Raw genomic sequence first — 22,949 nt, forward strand, 5'->3', positions numbered from 1 at the left:
TTACAACAACTGTTGAATTAGAAAGCAGTGTGATGGTTAAATAAAAAAGAATAAAAATTAAATTATTATCATTTATTTTTAAAAGAACGCAGATATTTTACGCCTGGTTAAAATCCTCCGCTGAGCCTCGCTGAATAAACATGGACATTTTTTATTTATTTAGTATGTTTATGTCATTACATATTTTTTAAAATATATATTCAAGTGTTATGCTATGTCCTCGTAAGTGGACAGTACTCAGTTGTTAAAAAAAATAAAATGACATGTACAGGCAAAAACAATCTTTTTAACCAAACTTTGTTTGAAGATGATTCTAAACTATGTTATGAAAGATATCAGAATGAATTGATATATGTATGCAGTATGGATAAAATGGCCATACAAGGGTTCATCATGTAATGAAAAAAGAAATAGTTGGCAAAATTTCTAGAATAATATCTAATATTTTATAGGAATATTGATATGTAATTTATTTTCTTATTCACTTGTCTCTTAAACTTAAGTCCTGGTGTCCTCTACAGTGGACATGTATAAAATCAATGCCCTGTTTTGTAACAAAAAGTCTTATTTTGATTCTAAACCACTAACTATTTAATTTTTAAAGACCAAGTAGTAGTTGTTGTCCTGGTAAAAGCTCAAAACAAATGGTATCTCTGAAAAGCCCTGAATGTGCTCTTTACAGAACAGAACCTAAAACTGTGACATGTACGGTGTCAGAGAAATTCACTAAAATATAATGTCCTCGTACGTGGCACCCCGACGGTTGAAGTGATGTAAAATGTCAATCACATTTACAAGAATAATTTCCTATGATCATTTTAACAGGGGAACGCTGCGTTCTGAGAAGGCTACACCGCAAGAGGGCACTGTTGAGCTTGTAAATGGCGTTTCCACAACCCGTTTACGGCTGCAATTTTTGAAAGTATGCTGCTGCTGCGTGATACTGAGATAATGGCAGATATTAACCAACAGTTGTTATATCTATTCTTAAATTAAAAAAGAAAAAAATTGAAAAGAAAAAATAGTGTAAAAGTGGACTTGAATTGAATGTGATTAGTATCCCAACTGTAACGGGAGAGTGGCACATGCCATGGACTGGGCAACAATTACCGATTGTTTGAAGACATTTGAACATATCTGAACCAGGTATTTCAGCATTCTTTTCTTTCTGAATGCATTTGACATACAAATGATAAGGTGTTCTATTACTAGTAATTCAACTTTAGAGAGAACTGCTAAAGCACAATGTTTTTTTTTTCCAGGAAACTAGTGCAACATTGCCAGACAAGCTCAAAGGTGGAGAAAGATCTAGAAATATACAGAGAGAGAGAGAGAGAGAGAGAGAGAGAGAGAGAGAGAGAGAGAGAGAGAGAGAGAGAGAGAGAGAGAGAGAGAGAGAGTGTGTGTGTGTGTGTGTGTGTGTGTGTGTGTGTGTGTGTGTGTGTGTGTGTGTGTGTGTAGGGGGAGAGAAAGAAACCAATTGGATGTCAGTTACTCCACTGATAAGACTTTTCTGTTTTATCTTTGAGAAAACATACCATAAACAGGCCAGGACACACACACACACATGTTATATGTGCATGGGTTTGTTTACTTCTGTAAAGCAGATCATAACAAACCTGGTATTAGACCAACAGGACAGGACCAGCAGTCCTTATTCAGGAGCTCTTGAAGCCGGTTTGGCCACTCCTCAGAGAATCACTTTGAGGACATTACTTTGAACTGCTAACCTAGATAAAGGCACTGCACAAAAGAGACATACAAGACGGATTCATCACATTTCACAGGTATATTTTGATAACTCTTCTGTTGCATTAATACATAACGCAGTAGGCCTACTGTAGTTTTCTAAAGCAGCAAAACAAAAAATATGCCATGGTTTCACCTGTATGTTCGAAGCAAAACCAGGTAAGCATTTTGCTTAACAAATGTTCCTACAGTGCCTATTTAAGCATATAAGAATCAATTGTTATACCTTATTTAGGTTTGAGCTGAATATCTTCATAATATACACATGTGAGAGTGACCAAACTTTCTTAGAAATAGAAATGCCTGTTTTTTACGCTAAGCATGACACATGAGCTTTCATGATTTTAAAGATAATAATTTTGTGTGTGTGTGGTTATAGGTGTTAAAATGTTCTTGGGTGCCTATGTCAACGGTAGTAGCAGAACTGTATTTCTGTAATCACCTAAAAAATATAAAAATAGCATACTAGTTGGCATTTAAGTTACCTTTTTGTAACAGACTTAAAGGGTTAGTTCACCCAAAAATTTAATTTATGTAATTAATAAACCTAATGTCGTTCCACACCCGTAAAACCTTAGTTTATCTTTGGAACAGTTTAAGATATTTTATATTTAGTCCGAGAGCGTATTCAAGTGTATACGCTCTCGGACTAAATCTAAAATATCTTAAACTGTGTTCTGAGGATGAACAGAGGTCTTACGGGTGAGGAACGACATTAGGGTGAGTCATTAATGACACCAATTTCATTTCTGGGTGAACTAACCCTTTAAATTCATTGACTGCAATTAAATGCAACTTTTATGAAATGAAAGAAAATATGCACCATTTTAAGGCGGATGAGTATATTAAAGAGGAAACATTTTATATAAAAGTTACAGGTATGTTTAGCACAATTATATATGCATAGTTATTGACATACTGTATATTCCAATAGTCAACGATTAGTCTTTCATTCGTTTTTGTAGAAAGGTGAAAGCACGTGATAAAAACACGTGCAGCTGTTTGCAGAGCCCATTGATAATATCAGTTCCTACAGATGAGTTTGTGTGGCCCACATTAACCCTAAACACATATGGGCCCCATTCTTCATTATGCCAGAAATATGTTACATAACAACTACTGTACAGCTATGTGGTATTACATTATGCAGATTATTAATTGAATATATCTTGTGCTTAAGGAATGTAGTAAAAGTCACTGATGCAGTATAATATATATTTTAGTATATATAATTAGAAATGTAGGTAAATGTAGCAGAAAATGGGGTTGGAGTTGTACATATTTTAATTGTATTCATTATCTGTGTGTTTGTTTTTTCAACCTATCATTAGCGTCATGGAGCATAGCTCAAGGCCAGAGGTGAAGTTGAACCTCACGAATGGTGCCCTAGTTCAGGCCAGACCTAAACCAAAGGAGAGAGAGAAGTGGGCCAATAAGGTGGAGTTTCTATTGGCAGTAGCAGGGCACATCATTGGCCTGGGAAATGTGTGGAGGTTTCCTTACTTGTGCTACAAGAATGGAGGCGGTGAGTGCAGCTTTGATATTTAATCCTACTTTATAGTGTTTATGTTATCATATTATGTTCTTAATATAACAAAAAGTATATTCTTAAAAAGTTCCAAAAGTCTCAGATACAAAATAATAAGAATTCTGCTGTTTTGATATACTAGCAAGGGCTTCCATAAAGGCTTGTTATTACTTGAATATTTAATATTTTGGGTCGAAGGGTCGAAGTGCCAGACATTCTGTGTTCTTGGAATACAAATAACCACATGAACATTGATCTAGTGGTTTCTCTAGGGGGAGAAAAAAACTGCCAAATGAGCTTATAGACACAGATGTGTGTGCACAAGAACCTCAGTGTTATGAATACATGCATATGTGTTTTATTTTAACACACTGTGTGTGGGATGCATTTTAATTCTGGTTTATAATATGGTCTTGAACTGTTGTACACTAATGTACACTACTGTTCTAAAGTTTGAAGTCAAGATTTCCTGGCTAAGTCATACAAATCATCATATTAGATTTCTGAAGCATCATGTGACACTGAAGACTGGAGTAATGACTGCTGTAAATTCAGCTTGGCTGTCATTAAAAAAAACATTAAAATATAGAACAGTTAATATAAATTGTAATAATGCTTCACAGAATTACTGCTTTTACTGTATTTTTGAGTGAGCACTTCATGCAAAAATTTAATTATTGATTATTACTAGCATACATAAACTTGCTTTAGATAACCTAATATTGTATTTTTTAATTAGAAATCAAACATTAATTTGCAGACCCCCATTTTAGACATTTTATTGGACCCTTTTTATCCTCATAAGGTTGAGTTAAAAACTGACTAAATAAAATATTTTCAGTACATTGGTTTGTACACTGTAAAAAAAAAAAACAATCTCTCCAATTGAAAATTTTCTAGTGACTGATCACATAAATTTTTTTCAGTAGGCCAAATTTTAATTCTGTGAATGGATACATTTTTCAGGTGGTCGAATTGAAATTCTGTGAATTGATGCAATTGAATTAACAGAAATTCAGTTCTGTCAACTGAAAAATTTAGATGTGACCAGTCACTTGAAAATGTTCAATTGGAGACCTGATTTTTTTTTTTTTTTTTAACAGTGTATATATTATTGTATGTTAATAAATCCGAGTTATTCATTCTGTCATATAGGTGCTTTTTTTGTGCCATATGTGCTCTTTCTCTTCACCTGTGGGATTCCACTTTTCTTTTTGGAGACGTCACTGGGTCAGTTTACCAGTCAGGGAGGAATCACGTGCTGGAGGAAGATCTGTCCGCTGTTTGAAGGTGAGCAATTATCTCATATACAGTTAATTTTTTAATATCATAGTATTACTGCTTTTTACATCACTTGATTTTTTTCCCCTTCAGGCCTCGGTTATGGTAGTCAAGTCGTTGTCCTCTATACTGGAGTCTATTACATCATAATTCTTGCTTGGGCTTTCCTTTACCTCTTCTCGTCCTTCAGTTCAGAGCTGCCATGGGCTAGCTGCAAAAACTACTGGAACACAGGTATCCCGTGCAGGACGGTGTGAATTATTATAATGTGGGTTATGCCATTTAAATAACCACTGCCTTTCTTTATTTAGAGAACTGCAAAGAGTTCAGCAAGAGCAACATTACTGAATATTCTCCAGAGAAAAGCACATCCCCTGTTATTGAGTTTTGGGAGTAAGTTGTTGGAAAAAGCACCCCATGAAAACCAGATACATGCTTATTAGAATTTTGCATTTAGGCAACACATAATCACAAAATGCATCCATCTAAGTAAAATGACTCACAATAAAGATTGTAAAACAGAATGTGATTGTGATCCCATATTTTGTGCCTTCAGGAGAAGAATTTTGGGCTTGTCTGATGGAATAGAACATATGGGTAATGTTAGATGGGACTTGGCACTCTGCCTCCTGCTGGCCTGGATCATCTGCTACTTCTGTGTGTGGAAGGGAGTGAAGTCCACAGGCAAGGTGAGAACTTTACTAAACTTTTTAACAATGTGTAACACAAAGTGAGTGATATAGATAGTATACTTACCTGTGAGAGAGTGAAATGTGCATAGTTTTGTACCACATGTTTTATTCCGTACTGTACCCTAATATAATAAAATAAAAACTGTTGATACACATTCAAAATTAAAGGTGGAACAATTTTATAGACTATCAGATTATATAGATAATTATATAGATAGACTATCAGATAATTATCAAAATATATACATATTATCAAGTTTGCATCCATTGACTAAATATAGAACTAATAATTATGTATTGTAAAATGTATAATTTTTTTTAATTAATAAATATATATTTAATAAATATATTTTAATACAATTTTACAAAAAAATAAAAAAATACATTTAATGGATTTTTAAAATTATATATATATATATATATATATATATATATATATATATATATATATATATATATATATATATATATATATATATATATATATATATATATATATATATATATATCAATCAAATACTGTATATATATAAATATAAATTAGTTAATAAATACATTGAAAATAAGTTAAAGGGTTAGTTCACCCAAAAATGAAATTGATGTCAGTAATGACTCACCCTAATGTCGTTCCACACCCGTAAGACCTCCGTTCATCTTTGGAACAGAGTTTAAGATATTTATATTTAGTCCCAGAGCATATGCAGTCTATGCACACTATACTGTCCATGTCCAGAAAGGGAATAAAAACATCATCAAAGTAGTCCATATGTGACATCAGTTAGTTCATTAGAATCTCTCAAGCATCGGAAATACATTTTGGTCCAAAAATATCAATAACTATTAATTTATTCAGCATTTTCCTCTCTTTCGTGTTTCTCCAAAAAGATTCAAACGGTTAATGAATCAGTGAATCGGTCAACGCTTTGGGTCGCCAATGTCACGTGATTTCAGCAGTTTGGCGGTTTAACGTGATCCGAACTGCTGAAATCACGTGACATTGGCGACCCAAATCATTGAACGATTCACTGATTCATTAACCGTTTGAATCTTTTTGGAGGAACGTGGAAGAGAAGACTTGAATGCTGAATAACGTCATAGTTTTTGTTATTTTTGGACCAAAATGTATTTTTGATGCTTCAAGACATTCTATTGAATCGACTGATGTCACATATGGACTACTTTGATTATGTTTTTATTCCCTTTCCTGACATGGACAGTAAAGTGGGCATTGACTGCATATGCTCTGGGACTAAAATATAAAATATCTTAAACTGTGTTCCGATGATGAAAAGAGGTAGCCTGGATGCCAGCCGAATTAAGCCCCGCCCAATTTTTTTTTAGGTCGGGCAATTCGGTCTGGCCTTGCTCCATAGAGCAGTAATTATCCCCGAACAGAAACTGTTCAGACCAATGAAATCATCAGGGTGGGCTTTACACGATGACGGACAGATGATCAACAGTAACGTAATCATGCACGTCATCAAAGGGGCTTGGATTATATTTCTTCGAATCCTAAACGGAGAGCTTGTTTGTATATGCATTCACCTTCACAATTTCTCTCAGAAATGATAATCATGTTGGGTAAGTACTCTGTGTATCATTAAATTATTAAAAAAATTTACAACACCGGCAAAGATCGCGTATTCCAGCCGGATTCCAGCGTGCAGACAGGGTTGCCAAGTTTTTACAGCAAAACCTGCCAACTACTAGCCCAAACAATAGCTTCTCTGGGGTTCTCCGGGGGAAAAATGGTGTTTGGGGGTAAAATGTGTGTTATTTTGGCAAGGTTGCCTGCTAAAATTCGCACTCATGGGTCTATATATCACATAGTCGCTTCATCCCGCGGACATAGAAAACAATCCGCGGGGAAAAAAACGCGGACTTGGCAACACAGTGCAGTTGAACTATGTTGACATTTGACAATGCGTCGCTGCGTTGCTCTGATTGGTTGTAGGTCTGTCCAATTGAGGTCTTTCCTGGTTCGGTTGAAACACGCCTCATAATCACAGCCCAATGGAGCGGTTTCAGACTCATATTCTCACTAGAATTGAGTATGACCACGTCAGGCTAGAACAGAGGTCTTACGGGTGTGGAATGACATTAGGGTCATTAATGACATAAATTTCATTTTTGGGTGAACTAACCCTTTGAATACGTTTAAAAGTTAAATAAGTCTAAAAGTTAAATAAAACTTTGAATAGATTTATGGTTTACATTATTTTTATAAATAAATAAATTTGTAAGACTTCTTGTGGTTAAACCTGCATCATCTTATGTAATTCTACACATCATATATATATATATATATATATATATATATATATATATATATATATATATATATATATATATATATATATATATATATATATATATATATATATATATATATATATATATATATACAGTTATCAGTATGTGTGCACTATGGGAATCAAACTCATGATAATGGTGTGGCAAGCACCAGACTGAAACTCTCTCCCTCTTCCTGTTTTACAGGTGGTCTACTTCACTGCTACTTTTCCCTATTTAATGTTGATAGTGCTGCTAGTTCGTGGACTTACTCTTCCTGGAGCAAAGAATGGCATCATATACTACCTCTACCCTGATCCAACACGTCTCACTGACCCGCAGGCACTGAGCAGTTTTCTTTCCCTCTTTTTTTTGTGCTGAAAATCTAGGAAATGTGTAATGTTGAAATCCAAAGCTGATGTGTTGTTAATTTTTTTGAATGATTGAATTTAAAGATAATAATTGATGTTTTAGGTGTGGATGGATGCAGGCAGTCAGATTTTTTACTCCTATGGAGTTTGTACAGGAGTACTGACTGCTTTGGGAAGCTACAACAAATATGACAACAACTGCTACAGGTAGGCTTTTTCATTTGATCTAATGCAGCACTCTCCACATCATAGTACATATCATGAGTCTATTTTCTTTTGCCTTTCATTCCAAATTTCACTAGAATCGCATGCCCTCTTCTGCTGTTTGTCTTTCAGAGACTGTGTATACTTGTGTCTGCTCAACAGCTTAACTAGCTTTGTGGCTGGTTTTGCTATATTTTCAGTCCTGGGCTTCATGGCAGATGAACAGGGAATTGATATTTCAATGGTGGCAGAGTCAGGTAAAAGTAATATTTAAGGCTTGAGGTCTCATAAACCAGGTGAAGATTATTATATCATACTGAAACCGAAACAATTCTTCATTTTTTCCCATTATTAAATACTGCCCCTCACATTATGTACAATGCCTGAGGGAAAAGGATTTGTTTGATAACTTTAGTTTGTGGCAGGTCCTGGATTGGCGTTCATTGCTTATCCCCGTGCTGTGGCTTTGATGCCGCTGCCTCAGTTGTGGGCAGTCTTCTTCTTTATCATGATCATATTCTTGGGACTGGATAGTGAGGTAAATACAGGCAGCCGTACAGGCTAATCTATGTCTATTTAATCCATTAAATCATAGAACGGATACCCTAAAGCTTTTTCTATTAATGCGTCAGTTTGTGTATCATGAAGCCCTGGTAACGGCTATCTCGGATATGTATCCCTCCTTCTTCCAAATTGGACATCGGCGTAAATTTCTTCTCCTCTTCATATGTGCTGCCAGCTTCCTTTTTGGTCTGCTAATGGTAACAGAGGTGAGAATCACGTAAGAGAACACAAAAATGATTGTATGTAAAGCAACCACAAAACAAAACCCACACCTGTCATTTCTGTTTCACTCTTAGGGTGGCCTGTATGTCTTCCAGCTTTTTGACTATTATGCATGCAGTGGAATGACTCTTCTTACTTTTGCCATCCTTCAGTCCATTTGTGTTGGATGGGTATATGGTAAATCATTTATTTGTATGCAGTAACCATGGTACATGTTTGCATTTGCAACTCTGGCGACCTCTGTTGAAATATTTAGAGAACAACTTCTTAGAAGTGGAAATCATCCAACAGTGCACATCAGTCAAAAACATAACAGATTGAACATAAAGACATTTTTTTGTCAAACTTTTGAATTTGATTTTAGGCGCAGACCGTCTCTATGATAGCATTGAGGATATGATTGGATATCGGCCTTGGCCCTTCATGAAGTGCTGCTGGAAATATCTAACACCAGCTATATGTACAGTGAGTATCGTTTAAATTCCTTACATTTTTTAAAAATGCTTTTTAAAAACAGAATGTGCTTCATTCTGTATTTCCATATTGTATCCCCAAACTGGGGATGTTTATCTGCCACCTGTGAGTCTGTGCCTGAAACTGTGTCTGTCTTTAAACTGATAGCACTTCACAAAAGAAAGACCTTCTACTATTCTGAGACTTTGTGCATTGACAAAGCATACCAGACTGACTAACGGGTCCCCATTGCTCATCATTCAATTTCCTTTCTCTTTAGGGAACGTTTATCTTCTCGTTGGTTAAATACACCCCTCTGAAGTTCAACAATGTGTATGAATACCCCTGGTGGGGTTATGCGATTGGTGGCTTCTTTACCCTTTCCTCCACCCTACTAGTTCCAATGTGGATGATTTATTTGGTTGGCACCACTCCAGGGTCTATGCGACAGGTAAAGATTTTTTTTAAAATACCCATTAAAAAAAAAAATCAGTTCCAGCATCAATTATATATTTTTACTGATTATTTTCCTGAGGATTGCATTCAATATATTATTTGAATTATTTAAATAACTTTTAATACCTCTTTTCTTATCAGAGAATAAGAGTCTTGTGTACTGCCGCTGAAGACCTGCCAGATCCTAAACGTCCAAAACAGATTCTAAACAACACCGTTACTTTTGAGACCTTCACAGAACTACTGACTTTACGAACTGTTCACACACCCAACTCATTACCTCTCAGAGACATTGTCTGATTGTTGACATTGCCTTGTTTTTGGTTTCTGAAAACCATTTTTGACCATTGTCATTTAACTGGCATCGTAATTGACATCATATGATGGTTAAGTATAGTAGCCAAATGTTTATCAAAGCAACAGTTTTTTCAATTTATCATACAGTTAAATAAAAGAGTTCATATTGGGAATCAGTTATTACATATGTGAATTCTGACTTGACAAGGACGAGGCTTGTTTATAAATGCTTTTAATGTTACTTCAAAAAGGGTCTTGAAGGCCAACTGTTACAAAGGTTGCCGTGTGTGCGTAACAAAACGTAGCCTAATGGCCATATCTCAAATATCAAAGCTCAAAATATACCTGTATTTTACAGTAATTTTTATGCAAATTTCAAACCACTACATCGTAGTGATCATAAACACACATCAAAATCTTCCTATCGGTGTCCCTCCTTCACAGAATTTAACATCTAGTATGCCTACAGTATTATCATTGGTGGAATATAAAATATTTCAATACAAGCATTTCGGTCAGATATAATTTATGAAATATGTAAAACCTTTAAGAGTTTTAAAGTAGGGACTTGGCAACCCTGCCTGTTACACTTTTAAGTGTGGAGTGTGTTTGTCTGACATATAAAACAAAAATGTATAAAATGTGAAAATTATTAGTATACAATTGTACAGAATTGTTATTTCTGTGTGCTCACATTTTTTTACAAGATTAAATTTGTAACAACTGTACATTTTTAGTTTTATGTGATTATTTCTTATGTTATTTAGACAAAAGATTCTGATAGCCTACTTTCCAAGAAAAATGTGCAAGATGGCCATCTGCTGGCTAAATAATGACATTACAGCAAATGCATTGACACTTCAGGAACCCTATAATGGATGTGCAGTTACATACATTATAAATGTAGGCTTAAAAAGCTCATTCAAAGACCGCAAATGAACAGGCATGAACCTTCACATGCATTTTTTTTTTTTTATACGGGCAAAGTCATTTTCCTGCTCCATAATAAATATGCAGTTAATACAGAAATTTTGATCACTTGATGTTAAAACTAAGAAATATAATGAATTAAGAAAGTGTGTCCATAGGTAAATGAATGCACCATCATTAGAAGTGTATTTCTGTCTACATGCAAGTGCATTATATCCTCTTGCTATGGATAGCTCCATTTACTGGACAATATGTAGACCCAGGGCTGTAAACCACAGAAAGAAATAACCACCATAGAAATATATTCAGGTTAGTGGTTGACCAGTTTCAGTTTTCAATGATTGATTGTTACATTTGGTCCCTGCAAATACAAAAAAAACCGTTTATGTACATTTTTATATTTGCAATCAAAGATATAAGGTGTGTCTGATGAAATGTGCTATGACATAAACCTGTTATTTGTTTCTAATTCTCTTGTCAAGTCTAAGTTTATTTATTTGTTAAAGCAATTCAGTGTTTGGTCATTTGTTGCATACACACAGAACCAATAAATATAAATAGAATAAGTTATAATATTTGCAGTAGGTGTACATTGCCATTCAAAGTTTTGATGTTTGTTTTTTCCGTTGTTTGTATGGTTTTTTTGAAAGAGAAATGAATGCTTTTATTCAGCAAGAATGCATTAAATTGATCAAATGTTACATTAAAGACTTATATTGTTATAAAAAAAAACTATTTTCTAAATAAATGCTGATTATCAAAGAATCATGAAAAATGTATCATGGTTTCCTCAAAAATAGCATTAGAGTTAGCATAACTTGGTTAGCATAAGAGTTCAAAATTAAAACTTTAAACTTTTGAATAGTAGTTTAGGTACAGAAATCATGGGACCCAATTGTAGGGCGATAGGAAGGCTACTTCAAAGAGTAAGGAAATTCAATACATTACAATTGCAACAGAGGGCTTGAACATCCTTTTGTTCTGATGTACAGGCTATAGTGGGTAATGTGACCACAGCCCCATAATAAGATCAGAGAAAGCTCGTCCAGCTTCTAAGTGAAGGTGACTAAACAGGGTTATTATGACCCCAAATCAATCTGAGATTAAAGGACTTTTCCTTGTTTTCCTATCTACAAACAAATTTCTTCAAGCTCCCCTCATCTGTCATCTGATAAGACTAAAATTATTTTTAAATAAATGCCACTTTGATATATCAAATGTATTATCAAATGTACTTTGATGCATGTGATTTTAATATCCAAGTATTTTTTGATACTACTGTAAATGGTCCCATATTATTTTAACTGTCTGTAACTGTGTATTAATATCTATATTAATCATTTGATACAATGCACTTATTGTATTTACAGTGCACTTGTATTTAAAAAAAATACATGCATGTAATTACTGCTGTAATTAATTTCTGTAATTACATCTATACGCTTGTTGGCTCTTCCTTCACACCTTAACCCACTTTTAAAGCTACCCATACCACCAAACCCTTCCCTAACACCCATATTCCACCCCATTTGCAGAAAAAGTGTTTTGCAATAAAATATTAGCTCAATAAGTACATTGCATGTAAGTATGTTGATGTAAGTACATAGTTAAGGACACCTAATATAAGCATGACCGGATGGGTTTTGCACAGATGTTTTTTCAGTGTATATTTAAGTATTATAGCAGGATTTCAGCATTTCTTTAGTATACTGTTAAACGGAAAGTTCACCCAAAATTAAAATTCTGTCATCATTTACTCATGTAGTTCCAAACTTGTATGACTTTCTTTCTTCTGTGTAACAGCACGAGAGTTACACTGTAAAAAAAATTTGTTGGTTTTTTGTTGGTTTAACTTAAAAAAGTAAGTAACCTGGTTGCCTTAAAATTGTGAGTTTATTGAAATTAAAACTTTGAGTTGATACAATGAAGGAAATTTGTTTAATAAATAGAAACTCAAAATATTATTGTATCTGAATCACATAAGAAATTTGATAAATCATGAAAATAGCACTATTTGGCATGTTTCACTGCATCATCAGAAATAATACACGCACAATTACCCAATATGCTTACAAAATCTTTTAACAATATTTTAATAAAGGTTGTCGAATCTAAAAAAAAAATTCATTGTATTAACTCAATTTTAATTTCAGTGAACTCAAAATTTTAAGGCAACCAGGCAACTTTTTTTCTAAATAATTTTTTACAGTGTAAATGATGAATTTTCATTTTTGGCTGAACTAAACTGTGTGTCAGTTTACAGATCCATCATCAAACAGGCACATGATATGCAGTCTGCACATTCAACTGGGCCATTAGGGTAATTGCATATAGACACTCACTGACCTGGTTTGAGTCTAGTGACCAGCAAAACTTCCTGTTCATGGTGGTGGCTTCCTTCCACGGTCTCTTTTCAAGCCAGTGTCAGATCTGTGATAAGCCCTTTAGCGCTAAGATGCCAAACACACTCTTTAGAGGCTAATCCCTATTAAGTGATGTGTGACTTTTTACATTCTCTTCACGCCTCTGAACTCCCACTCCCTCCTTTTCTTCTCACCTACCCAAGTATCCAACTAGACATTTACAATGTTACGAAGAAACCAGTTTAAAATATATGTTGTTCTTTTGAAGCAATTAAACAGCACAATTGTTTTCAACATTGATAATGATAAGAAATCTTTCTTGAGTATATTAAATCAGTATATTAGAATGATTTGTAAAGGATTATGTGACACTGAAGACTGGAGTAATGATGCTGAAAATATAGCTTTGTTATCACAGGAATAAATTCATTTTTGATATATTAAAATAGAAAACAATTATTTACAATTTTAAGAACATTTAACAATAGTACTTTTTGTATCAAATAACACTGTATCAAATAAATGCAGCCTTGGTGAACATTAGAAATGTATTTTGTAGGTAGTGTATGTTAAATTTGGTATAATACAAACACTTTTTTTCAGCCCAATGTTTGATGCTTTTTTTTTTTTTGGTATGGTATAAGAGTTATTTTTGGGGAAATGTGAATAAATTATGTTGCCACTCCAGACTTCATCATAATCACTTTTAAGTTTAGAATGTTGTTTTTTTGCCTTTTTTTTTTAAATCTATGTATAGTATAAAATATATGTATAGATCCCAACATTCAACATGCAGAGCAATTTGGGAAAAAAATATAGCTATCATTCAATTTTTATCTACTGTAAATGACATCTGAGACTGTAAAGTTTTCACTCATAAATTATTAGTACATTTCAAGTAACACATAATATTAAACATGATATTTTGAAGTCGGAAGACTAAAATATTTTTTCTTGTTCTCCAAATTCATTACAATGGCTTTCAGATATTGGCACGTACATTTGCAGCTTGTCCTCAAATCACCTTTAATTGTTTTATACAGCTCCTTACGATTAGTTACTAAGATAAGTTATACTAAATTAATACCGTATATAACATTATGTGGACATTTAAAAAGAAAAAGCTGTCAGTGTGCTCTAAACTTGCTGGAAAAAACAGTGGAGAGGTACCATAAAATGAATCTCAACGTTTCTGGGTTAAAAGGGAGCCATTTTTTTTTTTTAGAAGCATGCTTTTGGTTGCACTAAGTAATTCCTATTGTTTGTTATTTTATAATAATATATACATATATATAAAAAAATATTTAAGTGAGAACACAAGAAGTGTGTCCGTTCTAGAGGACGTTACTTGAGTCAAGGGGAACAGATGCCATGTGCATGCTTTGGTTTGGCTCTGCTCCTTCAACATGGCTTTGCTATTGCGTAGAAGGTGTGAATCCAATCAGGCAGGATTGAGGCATTAAGAGAGGATGCAAACAGCCATGGTGTTAACAGCTTGTCAGGGCCTTTTTGTGCCTGTAATGGGATCATCACAAGCTACTTGTGGCTGGAAATCCTCCTTGAAGGTGTTGACACACTTCAGAGATGATAATCTGACAGATGGGACAGGCTCCTTCCTGTTTGTTCACACTCAATGTCCTGCTAAAGCTTAAAACTCATTTTCTGTAGCTATGACCTTTGAAAAGTTTGATATATGCAGATACACTCAAGATTACGAGTGTCTCGCTTTACATTTAACCATGTTAATATCAGTTAACCATGCATTTTGAAGCTGCAAGTGTGAGCTTGGGTGTGTTTATCTGATTCTGAATCAAGCTTGCAGGTACAAAACCTGACGATTTGCAATGTTTTAACTTTCAGTTTTAGATTATTTAAAAATTCTTGGCCAACATTTCGCCACTTTGGAATTATAAGTTTCTATCTGCATTCTGATTGGTTTTGAGATATTGGGTTTCCAAGTTTTTGCATTTCGTTCGACTAAGATAGAAACGTTTTGTTTTCTAAATAAAAAGTCCCACACAACTTTAAAAAAAATAAAATAAAAAAAATCACAATTTAAATAAATTGTCACAGAATGAGAATATTTGATCAACTCAATTTTGAAAAGTGTCAGATAGAACCTTATCATTCCAAGGTGACGATTTTTCAGCATGACAGCCATCTTCCCTAAGTGTTCAATTCAGTAATAGACTTTACTTATTAGGAGGTTCGTTTTGCCAAGTAAAGTGATGACTGTTTTGGCACTTACAGAAAAGCCTTAGTAATTCCTCTGACATCACTCCTCCATTTACTCATTCTATTGTTTAAATTCTCCTACTAACCTCACTGACTCACGGTCACTTTAACAGACGCACTCTTGTGGCTTTCATGTAAATTTTAAGATATATTTTTAATTTACAAATCAACATTTGTAAAATGAACTGGTCAAGTTTGTTATAACGGCTAACAATGTATGCAAGCATGTATTTAATGTATTTAAACATTTTTTGGTTCTCAAGTTATTCACAGGTGAACTGATGAAGAAGAATATAATGCTTACACTGTGAAAAAAGTATTGCATTTAATACACATCAAGAGAATCCACCTGTCTGTCTGTCTGTCTGTCTATCTATCTATCTATCTATCTATCTATCTATCTATCTATCTATCTATCTATCTATCTATCTATCTATCTATCTATCCATCCATCCATCCATCCATCCATCCATCCATCCATCCATCCATCCATCCATCCATCCATCCATCCATCCATCCATCCATCCATCCATCCATCCATCCATCCATCCATCCATCCATCCATCCATCCATCCATCCATCCATCCATCCATCCCATGTGTGTCTGTCTGTCTGTCTGTCTGTCAAAATCACACACGAGTGTGTTAATATGAATCATTAATTGTTTTTAATTTAGAATTGATTTGCTATTTCTAACAACTATAACAAAGTGCTAAAGATGTCATTTTTACAGTGGTGTTTTCAATATATTGAGGCATACATTGAGTCGGCTTAAGGTAATTTGATCCTTTTAGAGGTAAACGTCATGACTCTAATGGCTCAACAAATAAGATAACAGAGTTAAAGCCCCTTTGAGTGGTCAGCTCTTATTTAAAGGTGGAGTACTGCACATATTCGTTAGAGTTCGAAGCAGTGATCCAAACCAAAACATACTTGTTTGTTCATACTGCATAAGGTATTTACAGTTTAGTAAATTGTTGATGTCTTATTTATTTGACCAAAACAATGAACATTTTATTAATAAGCATCAAATCAAACCAAAATTAAGCCATAATGTCTTATAAGATGCTATTCAATGTGTTTAATTTGCAGTCAGATGTTATATTATAAGAAATTATTTTGATAAAAGACTTTCCAGGTTCATGTGATGGACTTGCCATCTGACTAGGGTGTTTTCCCCTCCTTCTGCCCAAGATGATGGGATAGGCTTCAGCATCCCTGTGATATAAGGACAAGTGGTTTGAGGAATGGATGGACGAATGAATGAATGGATGGATAAAAATAAGCAAGCTGACATTTAATACAATCTGTATCTTTTATTTCGAATACATACAAATGTAATTTATGTCTTTTAAGTTTGTCAAAAGGTTGAAGCACCTTTTTTGAAGAGTGCGCATGCGCGTATGTACGTAAGAACGAGCCTTTGAATCAGGAAATAAAGCAAAATAATAATTAGTCCTCAAGTGCCATGTCCATAATTTATAGCAAAAAAATCTAGCCTCAATTTGATCTCAAAATAATTCATTAAAAGCAGTTATTACTCGACCACGTGCGTGACATCATTAACCAACTTGGTTGAACGACAGCTTTGCGATAATACACGGTTTGAAACAGTCGTGACTAGCTAGTTGATTTCTTCAAGGATGCGTCGTACTATGGTAGTTAAGTGGTGATTTACGTCGTTGTACGGGAAACGGACCCCCAGGTGATTATCCAATAATTAATTCATACTACTAATTGTCAGACATGTAGGATAAAGGAGTACATTTTAGTTAAGGTATTGGGAATACAATAAAGCCACACAACATTTGAGGAGCAAATAATTTGTAATAGCATCAGGCCTTTGTATTGGCTGTAACAGGTTGAATTGGATTAGGCTATTACACACATCCCAAGAGATAATGGAAAGGGGCCAAAGGAATATGAAGGTGTTGCCAACATGGACTATAGGCTACAGTTTGCAAATCAATTATCTGATTACTGAACTCCAGACACCTGCAGCAAATAAGACTTGTTGGGCCAATATTAATGTTATAAGACTAAAAGCCATTGTATTTATTTATTTGTTAACTGTGGCAACACAAAGTGAATTTATGATTTAATAAACCAAAGTTTTATATATCACAATAATTGGGAAACAATTGATCTCTATGACATCAGCAAGTAAAAGTTACACAAGAAAGAAATGGAAGAAATATGCATTAAAGAAGCATTGGTTTGGATAAGGAGGCTTAGTAGGCTAAAACAATAAACTCTTGATTCACATTGAGCACCAAAAATTACATCAAGCCCGTTGTTTTGTTTTTTTTTTACCCAGAAGACACTGTGTACCACGTAATTTCTCAAACAACAGGTGATTGGCTAAAAAATGAGTAAAGGGATTGGGTGAGAAAATTAAGTGGAATTGGATAATTAGATCTATTAACTCTGCTTGGGAATTGTACTTCAGCCAGAAGTCATCAGCTCAGTCAACACAAAGTCTAAAGATGTCTGATATTTTAAAGCAAATCAGGAGTGCTCCAACACACAGAATAGATCTTAGAATAATCTATTTGAGAACTTAATGCTACTTTTTATTTGAGACTACTTTTTTAGGTAAACTGAGGGATCCGTTTATCTGCAGTCAATACAAAAAACACACGTTTTCCCAAATATCATATACGAATCAATGAAACCTCTTTTCCAATAAGACATTCCTATTAATATATTCATTAAAAGTCTTTATCTCTCTCTCTCTCTCTCTCTCTCTCTCTCTCTCTCTCTCTCTCTCTCTCTCTCTCTCTCTCTCTCTCTCTCTCTCTCTCTCTCTCTCTCTCTCTCTCTCTCTCTCTCTCTCTATATATATATATATAATATATTACACACACACACACACACACATACACTAACACATGCGTCCTTATCTGTGAATGATTAATGCATACTTTAGGATTTTTGGCAAAGATTTGAGAAAGGAAGGTAAGTGTGTTAAAACAATTCACTCTCAATAAAGTTCACCTAAAGTAGATAATTAGATCTAAGCTATTATTCTTGCCACAGACTGTTCTTTGGCCAGAAGTCTCAAGGTAAGGGAATTAGCATCCGTAAACTGCAATGGCCTTATGTTCTCATTCTTCTTGTCTTTTGATAGAAAGTCTTGTCTTTTACAATCACGAGTGTCAAAGCAGCTAAAATTGGATTATTGCATTCCTAATCATTGTTTGTTTTGATATACAAGAAAAAAGTTATATTAAAACAACAGAAATTAGCTTGAAAATAAGACAATATTTTGATTTATAAAAGAGCTTGGTGTTAGCAATGCCATGGTCATTGTTTTCATTTTCAGGGAATGCATAAACTCATAAAACTGATTGCATGATTAGTGCAACTTGTACTAATGGTTTGACTCCCAGAGAACACATACACTGTTCAGACATAACATGTCCACCTTCCTAATATTGTGTTGGTCCCCCTTTTGCTGCCAAAACAGCCCTGACCCATCAAGGCATGGACTCCAATAGACCCCTGAAGGTGTGCTGTGGTATCTGGCACCAAGATGTTTGCAGCAGATCCTATAAGTCCTTTAAGTTGCGAGGTGGGGCCTCCATGGATCGGACCTGTTTGTTCAGCACATCCTATAGATGCTCCATTGAATTTAACCATTTTTTGCTTTCTGGCAGGCCACATTGTCCTGCTGAAAGAGGGAATACTGTTTACATGAAAGGATGTACATGGTCTGCAACAATGTTTAGGTAGGTGTGGATGTTAATTTGTGCCAAATTAACATCCACAGGGATGGCAGGACCCAAGGTTTCCCAGCAGAACATTGCCGAAAGCATCACACTGCATCCGCCCGCTTGCCTTCTTCCCATAGTGCATCCTGGTGCCATGCAGGTAAGCGACGCACACATACGCGGCCATCCACGTGATGTAAAAGAAAATGCGATGTATCAGACCAGTTCACCTCCTTCCATTGCTCCGTGGTCCAGTTGGTGCTTTTGGCAGTGGACAAGGGTCAGCATGGGCACCCTGACTGGTCTGCGACTATACAACCCCAAACGCAACAAATTGTAATGCGCTGTGTATTCTGATACCATTTTATCAGAACCAGCATTAACTCCTTGAAGAATTTGAGCTACAGTATAGCTCATCTGTTTGATCAGACTACACGGGTCAGCCTTCTCTCCCCACGTCCATCAATGAGACTTGGCCGCCCATAACCCTGTCGCCGGTTCACCACTATTCCTTCCTTGGGCCACTTTTGATAGATCCTGACCACAGCAGACTGGGAACAGTTTTGGAGATGCTCTGACCCAGTCATCTATAGCCATCACAAAAAGGCCCTTGTCAAACTTGCTCAAATCCTTACGCTTGCCAATTTTTCCTGCTTTTAACAAATCAGCTTTGAGGACAAAATGTTCACTTGCTGCCTAATATATCCCACCCACTAACACAAGCTGTGATGAAGAGATAATCAGTGTTATTCACTTGACCTGTCAGTGGTCACAGTGTTATACCTGATTGGTCTATAAAGGCTGAATGTAAGCATGTAATTGGACTTAACCTGGAAGCACAAACAAATAGCATGCTTTTTGCCAGGAATAATTTTGCTAAAACTCTAGACTCTTACATTTCATGAAAAACAATATAATTCAAAACGAATCAAGTGTAATACTAATACTAAAGTGGGCGCTGGACGTGAAAATGATAATTGCGTTGGACTGAAACAAGCAAAAAACACTTGCGCCTGTTGTCGCATTGTGCCGGATGTATGATGTTTACCCTAAATGACCCTAAATGTTTACTAAGATCCTTTTTTTGCAGTCTGAAAAAGAAGTAAACATGCATATAGTGTCTCATTGCCACTTTGGGGAGACTGTTAACCTGGGCTCATTGCTTTCAGTTTTGATATTGAAAATATATATAAATAAATTATATTGGATTATATCATCACAAAAGGGAAACGTGAAAAGTCTTGTGACACTTATTTTAGGTTTTAAACAGGGGTTAGTAGATAAATTAAATCAATGATATATGTTACATGTACGATACTTCAATGTCATTATAGCAATATGAATGGAAAGTCTCAATGTATTCTCAACATTCATGGGAACTATGTGATGCCAGCTACAAAAGGGTCAACTAAAGTTTAAGTAGCTAGGTTCTACTTCTTATCTACCTATGCCAACATTATAGCACCTGCCAGGTCATTTAAAGTCTGGAGTATCCCGATTAAGAGTTTATCACATGGTGTTGTAAAAAAAATACCTGCAAATTTCAACATAGGTATTAGGGGTGGTAATCTTAAGGCACTTAATGATCCGATCCGATTCCGATTCTGGGAGCAACATGCATTCTTAACATGCTTTTTGGTAACTAAATGTCCTGTTGTGCAAATGCATTAACTTTACATTTTAACCAAAATTGAAGTTACTATGCTTTTTGTTTATAGTTAGAATATCTGTTTGACAGTAGCCTACTGCCATATTAAAAATGATTATAAAGATTTCTTTTAATATTTTTATTTTATTAACAAAGTTATATTCAGGATTAAAACGCTTTGAATGAAACATGGTAAGCCATATTGCAAGGAACAATCATTAAGAATAAACAGTTCTCAATTTACAACTAAGTGTGACTATTTTTCAATTTCTGTTTAGAACATTTTAACGAAAAGTTTTCTTTCAAGTCAAGTCAAATTTTATTTATATAGCACATTTAAAAGCAACAGAGTTACGGCAGGTAAGCAGGTCGTAGTTTGTCCATTTTATCTTCAAATTCACCCTTCACCGCGAGTTTGATTGACAGGTGATCTGACCAATTACATCGCCGAATCTGCCAGTTTGTCCGACAAAGCAGTCAGGAAAGATGGTGGACTTGAAGTTGAAAACGGTGTTTACAGACGTCTTTCCGTGCTTTAAACAACATTTCTTATAGTGTTCATTCATGTTTATTTTATGCTTATCAATGAACTAGAAGGAAGAGATGATCGGTTCACGAGCAGCTTAACTGAGGTGCTGATCACGACACATTAAAGAGACACACAAAACGCTATTTGTGGGTACATTTCTTTAAAATTTTACATTTTTGTTTCATATCAAAAGTAACTTGCTCTGTCCTGTCTGTCGGCGTGTTGTCCTCTGCTACGCAATGTATTTTCTCTACGTGAGAAGACGTATGTGGGCGTGAGAGGCCCATGGCGTGTTGGACATGGTCGAACATAGCAACAATAACTAAAGGGGTGGGGCTTTGGGAATGGTCAGCATACGAACGTTCGTCTATCAACAGGTTTTTCTGTTTGGCCATTGACTGCGCGCTCAGAGTGGTTTGAATTGAACACAGAATCAATTCAGAATTTTTAAGAATCGATTTTGAATCGATAGATAAAGAATCGCGATGCATCGACCTTTTCTCCCCTAATAGGTATAAGCCATAAGTTAAGCAAAGAGACTCCTCGTGTTTACTTACATATGTCTGAGGAAAACTATATTGCTCAGTGCAAAAGCAAAATTTTAATCCATTTAAGCATAAAAACTGAACTTCAAATGTGCATGTATCTAGGCCTACAAGAAAAAACATAGGGCGGGAGCTGATTTTGCCCGTCGCAGGTAATTGATTGGATGGTTGTGATTTGCTATTGCTGAGATCTCATTTGAGTGATCGGTTGTCCTGCCCTTAAACACATCATCAGAAAAGAGATGTCACTAGGAGAAGTTATTTTTATTAAAGATTAAAGAGGGCACTTTATGTGTATGGATGAATCATTCACTCTAATGAAGAATTATACGGATTAACTATCTTCTGCCAGCAGAGTCTTAACCAGGAAGCTTTAATTTACCTGTCTTGAAACCAGTGTTAGGGAACTACCTGATAAGTTTAGCAGCATGGTCAAGCTACTACACGCTTATAAAAAGAAGTGGACTATAGTACAGCAAATTAGGCTATAGTAAAAATGAGGTAAATGTAATCCGAGCAGTATTCATGTGGACTAAATTAGCATTTTTTTATCAATAAATAGGCCATACAGCCGAACCAATAGGCTAATAATGAAAATCAGGTTTTTATTAAATATGTTTTTATTAAAAGACACAAAATATAGAATGGGGCATGGCCAAAGACAAATTGTTTCTTTTTTAACTGGTTTGTTCTAAACAAAATGCTTCATTTACTATTAAGGCAGTGGTTCCCAACCATGTTCCTGGAGGTCCAGCTTTTGCATGTCTCCTCTATCAAACACACCTGATTAAGGTCATCCGCTCATTAGTATTGAATCCAAAACCTGTGCTGCGTCCCAATTCGCCTACTTATACTACCTCCTAAAAGTATGTACTCT

The 22,949-nt window shown here is 35.0% G+C and overlaps 1 protein-coding gene across 2 annotated transcripts; it reads left to right on the plus strand.

The window, feature by feature from the left end:
* The first annotated feature begins 1,473 nt into the window (after nt 1-1,473).
* slc6a22.2 (solute carrier family 6 member 22, tandem duplicate 2) lies at nt 1,474-10,837 on the plus strand. Of its 2 annotated transcripts, none has more exons than XM_067460136.1 (15): nt 1,474-1,908; nt 3,081-3,274; nt 4,433-4,567; nt 4,652-4,792; nt 4,870-4,951; nt 5,115-5,247; nt 7,750-7,884; nt 8,017-8,120; nt 8,250-8,374; nt 8,543-8,655; nt 8,750-8,887; nt 8,978-9,080; nt 9,268-9,368; nt 9,637-9,807; nt 9,954-10,837. In XM_067460136.1, exons 1-15 carry the CDS (start codon nt 1,871-1,873, stop codon nt 10,110-10,112), a joined length of 1,872 nt encoding a protein of 623 aa, XP_067316237.1. In that variant the 5' UTR covers nt 1,474-1,870; the 3' UTR covers nt 10,113-10,837. The 2 variants fall into 2 exon arrangements, with proteins under 2 accessions (XP_067316237.1, XP_067316238.1); XM_067460137.1 differs by having other exon boundaries at nt 1,476-1,787.
* The last annotated feature ends 12,112 nt before the right edge of the window (nt 10,838-22,949 follow it).

Source organism: Pseudorasbora parva, chromosome 12, assembly GCF_024679245.1.
Source record: "Pseudorasbora parva isolate DD20220531a chromosome 12, ASM2467924v1, whole genome shotgun sequence".
Taxonomy (NCBI): Eukaryota; Metazoa; Chordata; class Actinopteri; order Cypriniformes; family Gobionidae; genus Pseudorasbora; species Pseudorasbora parva.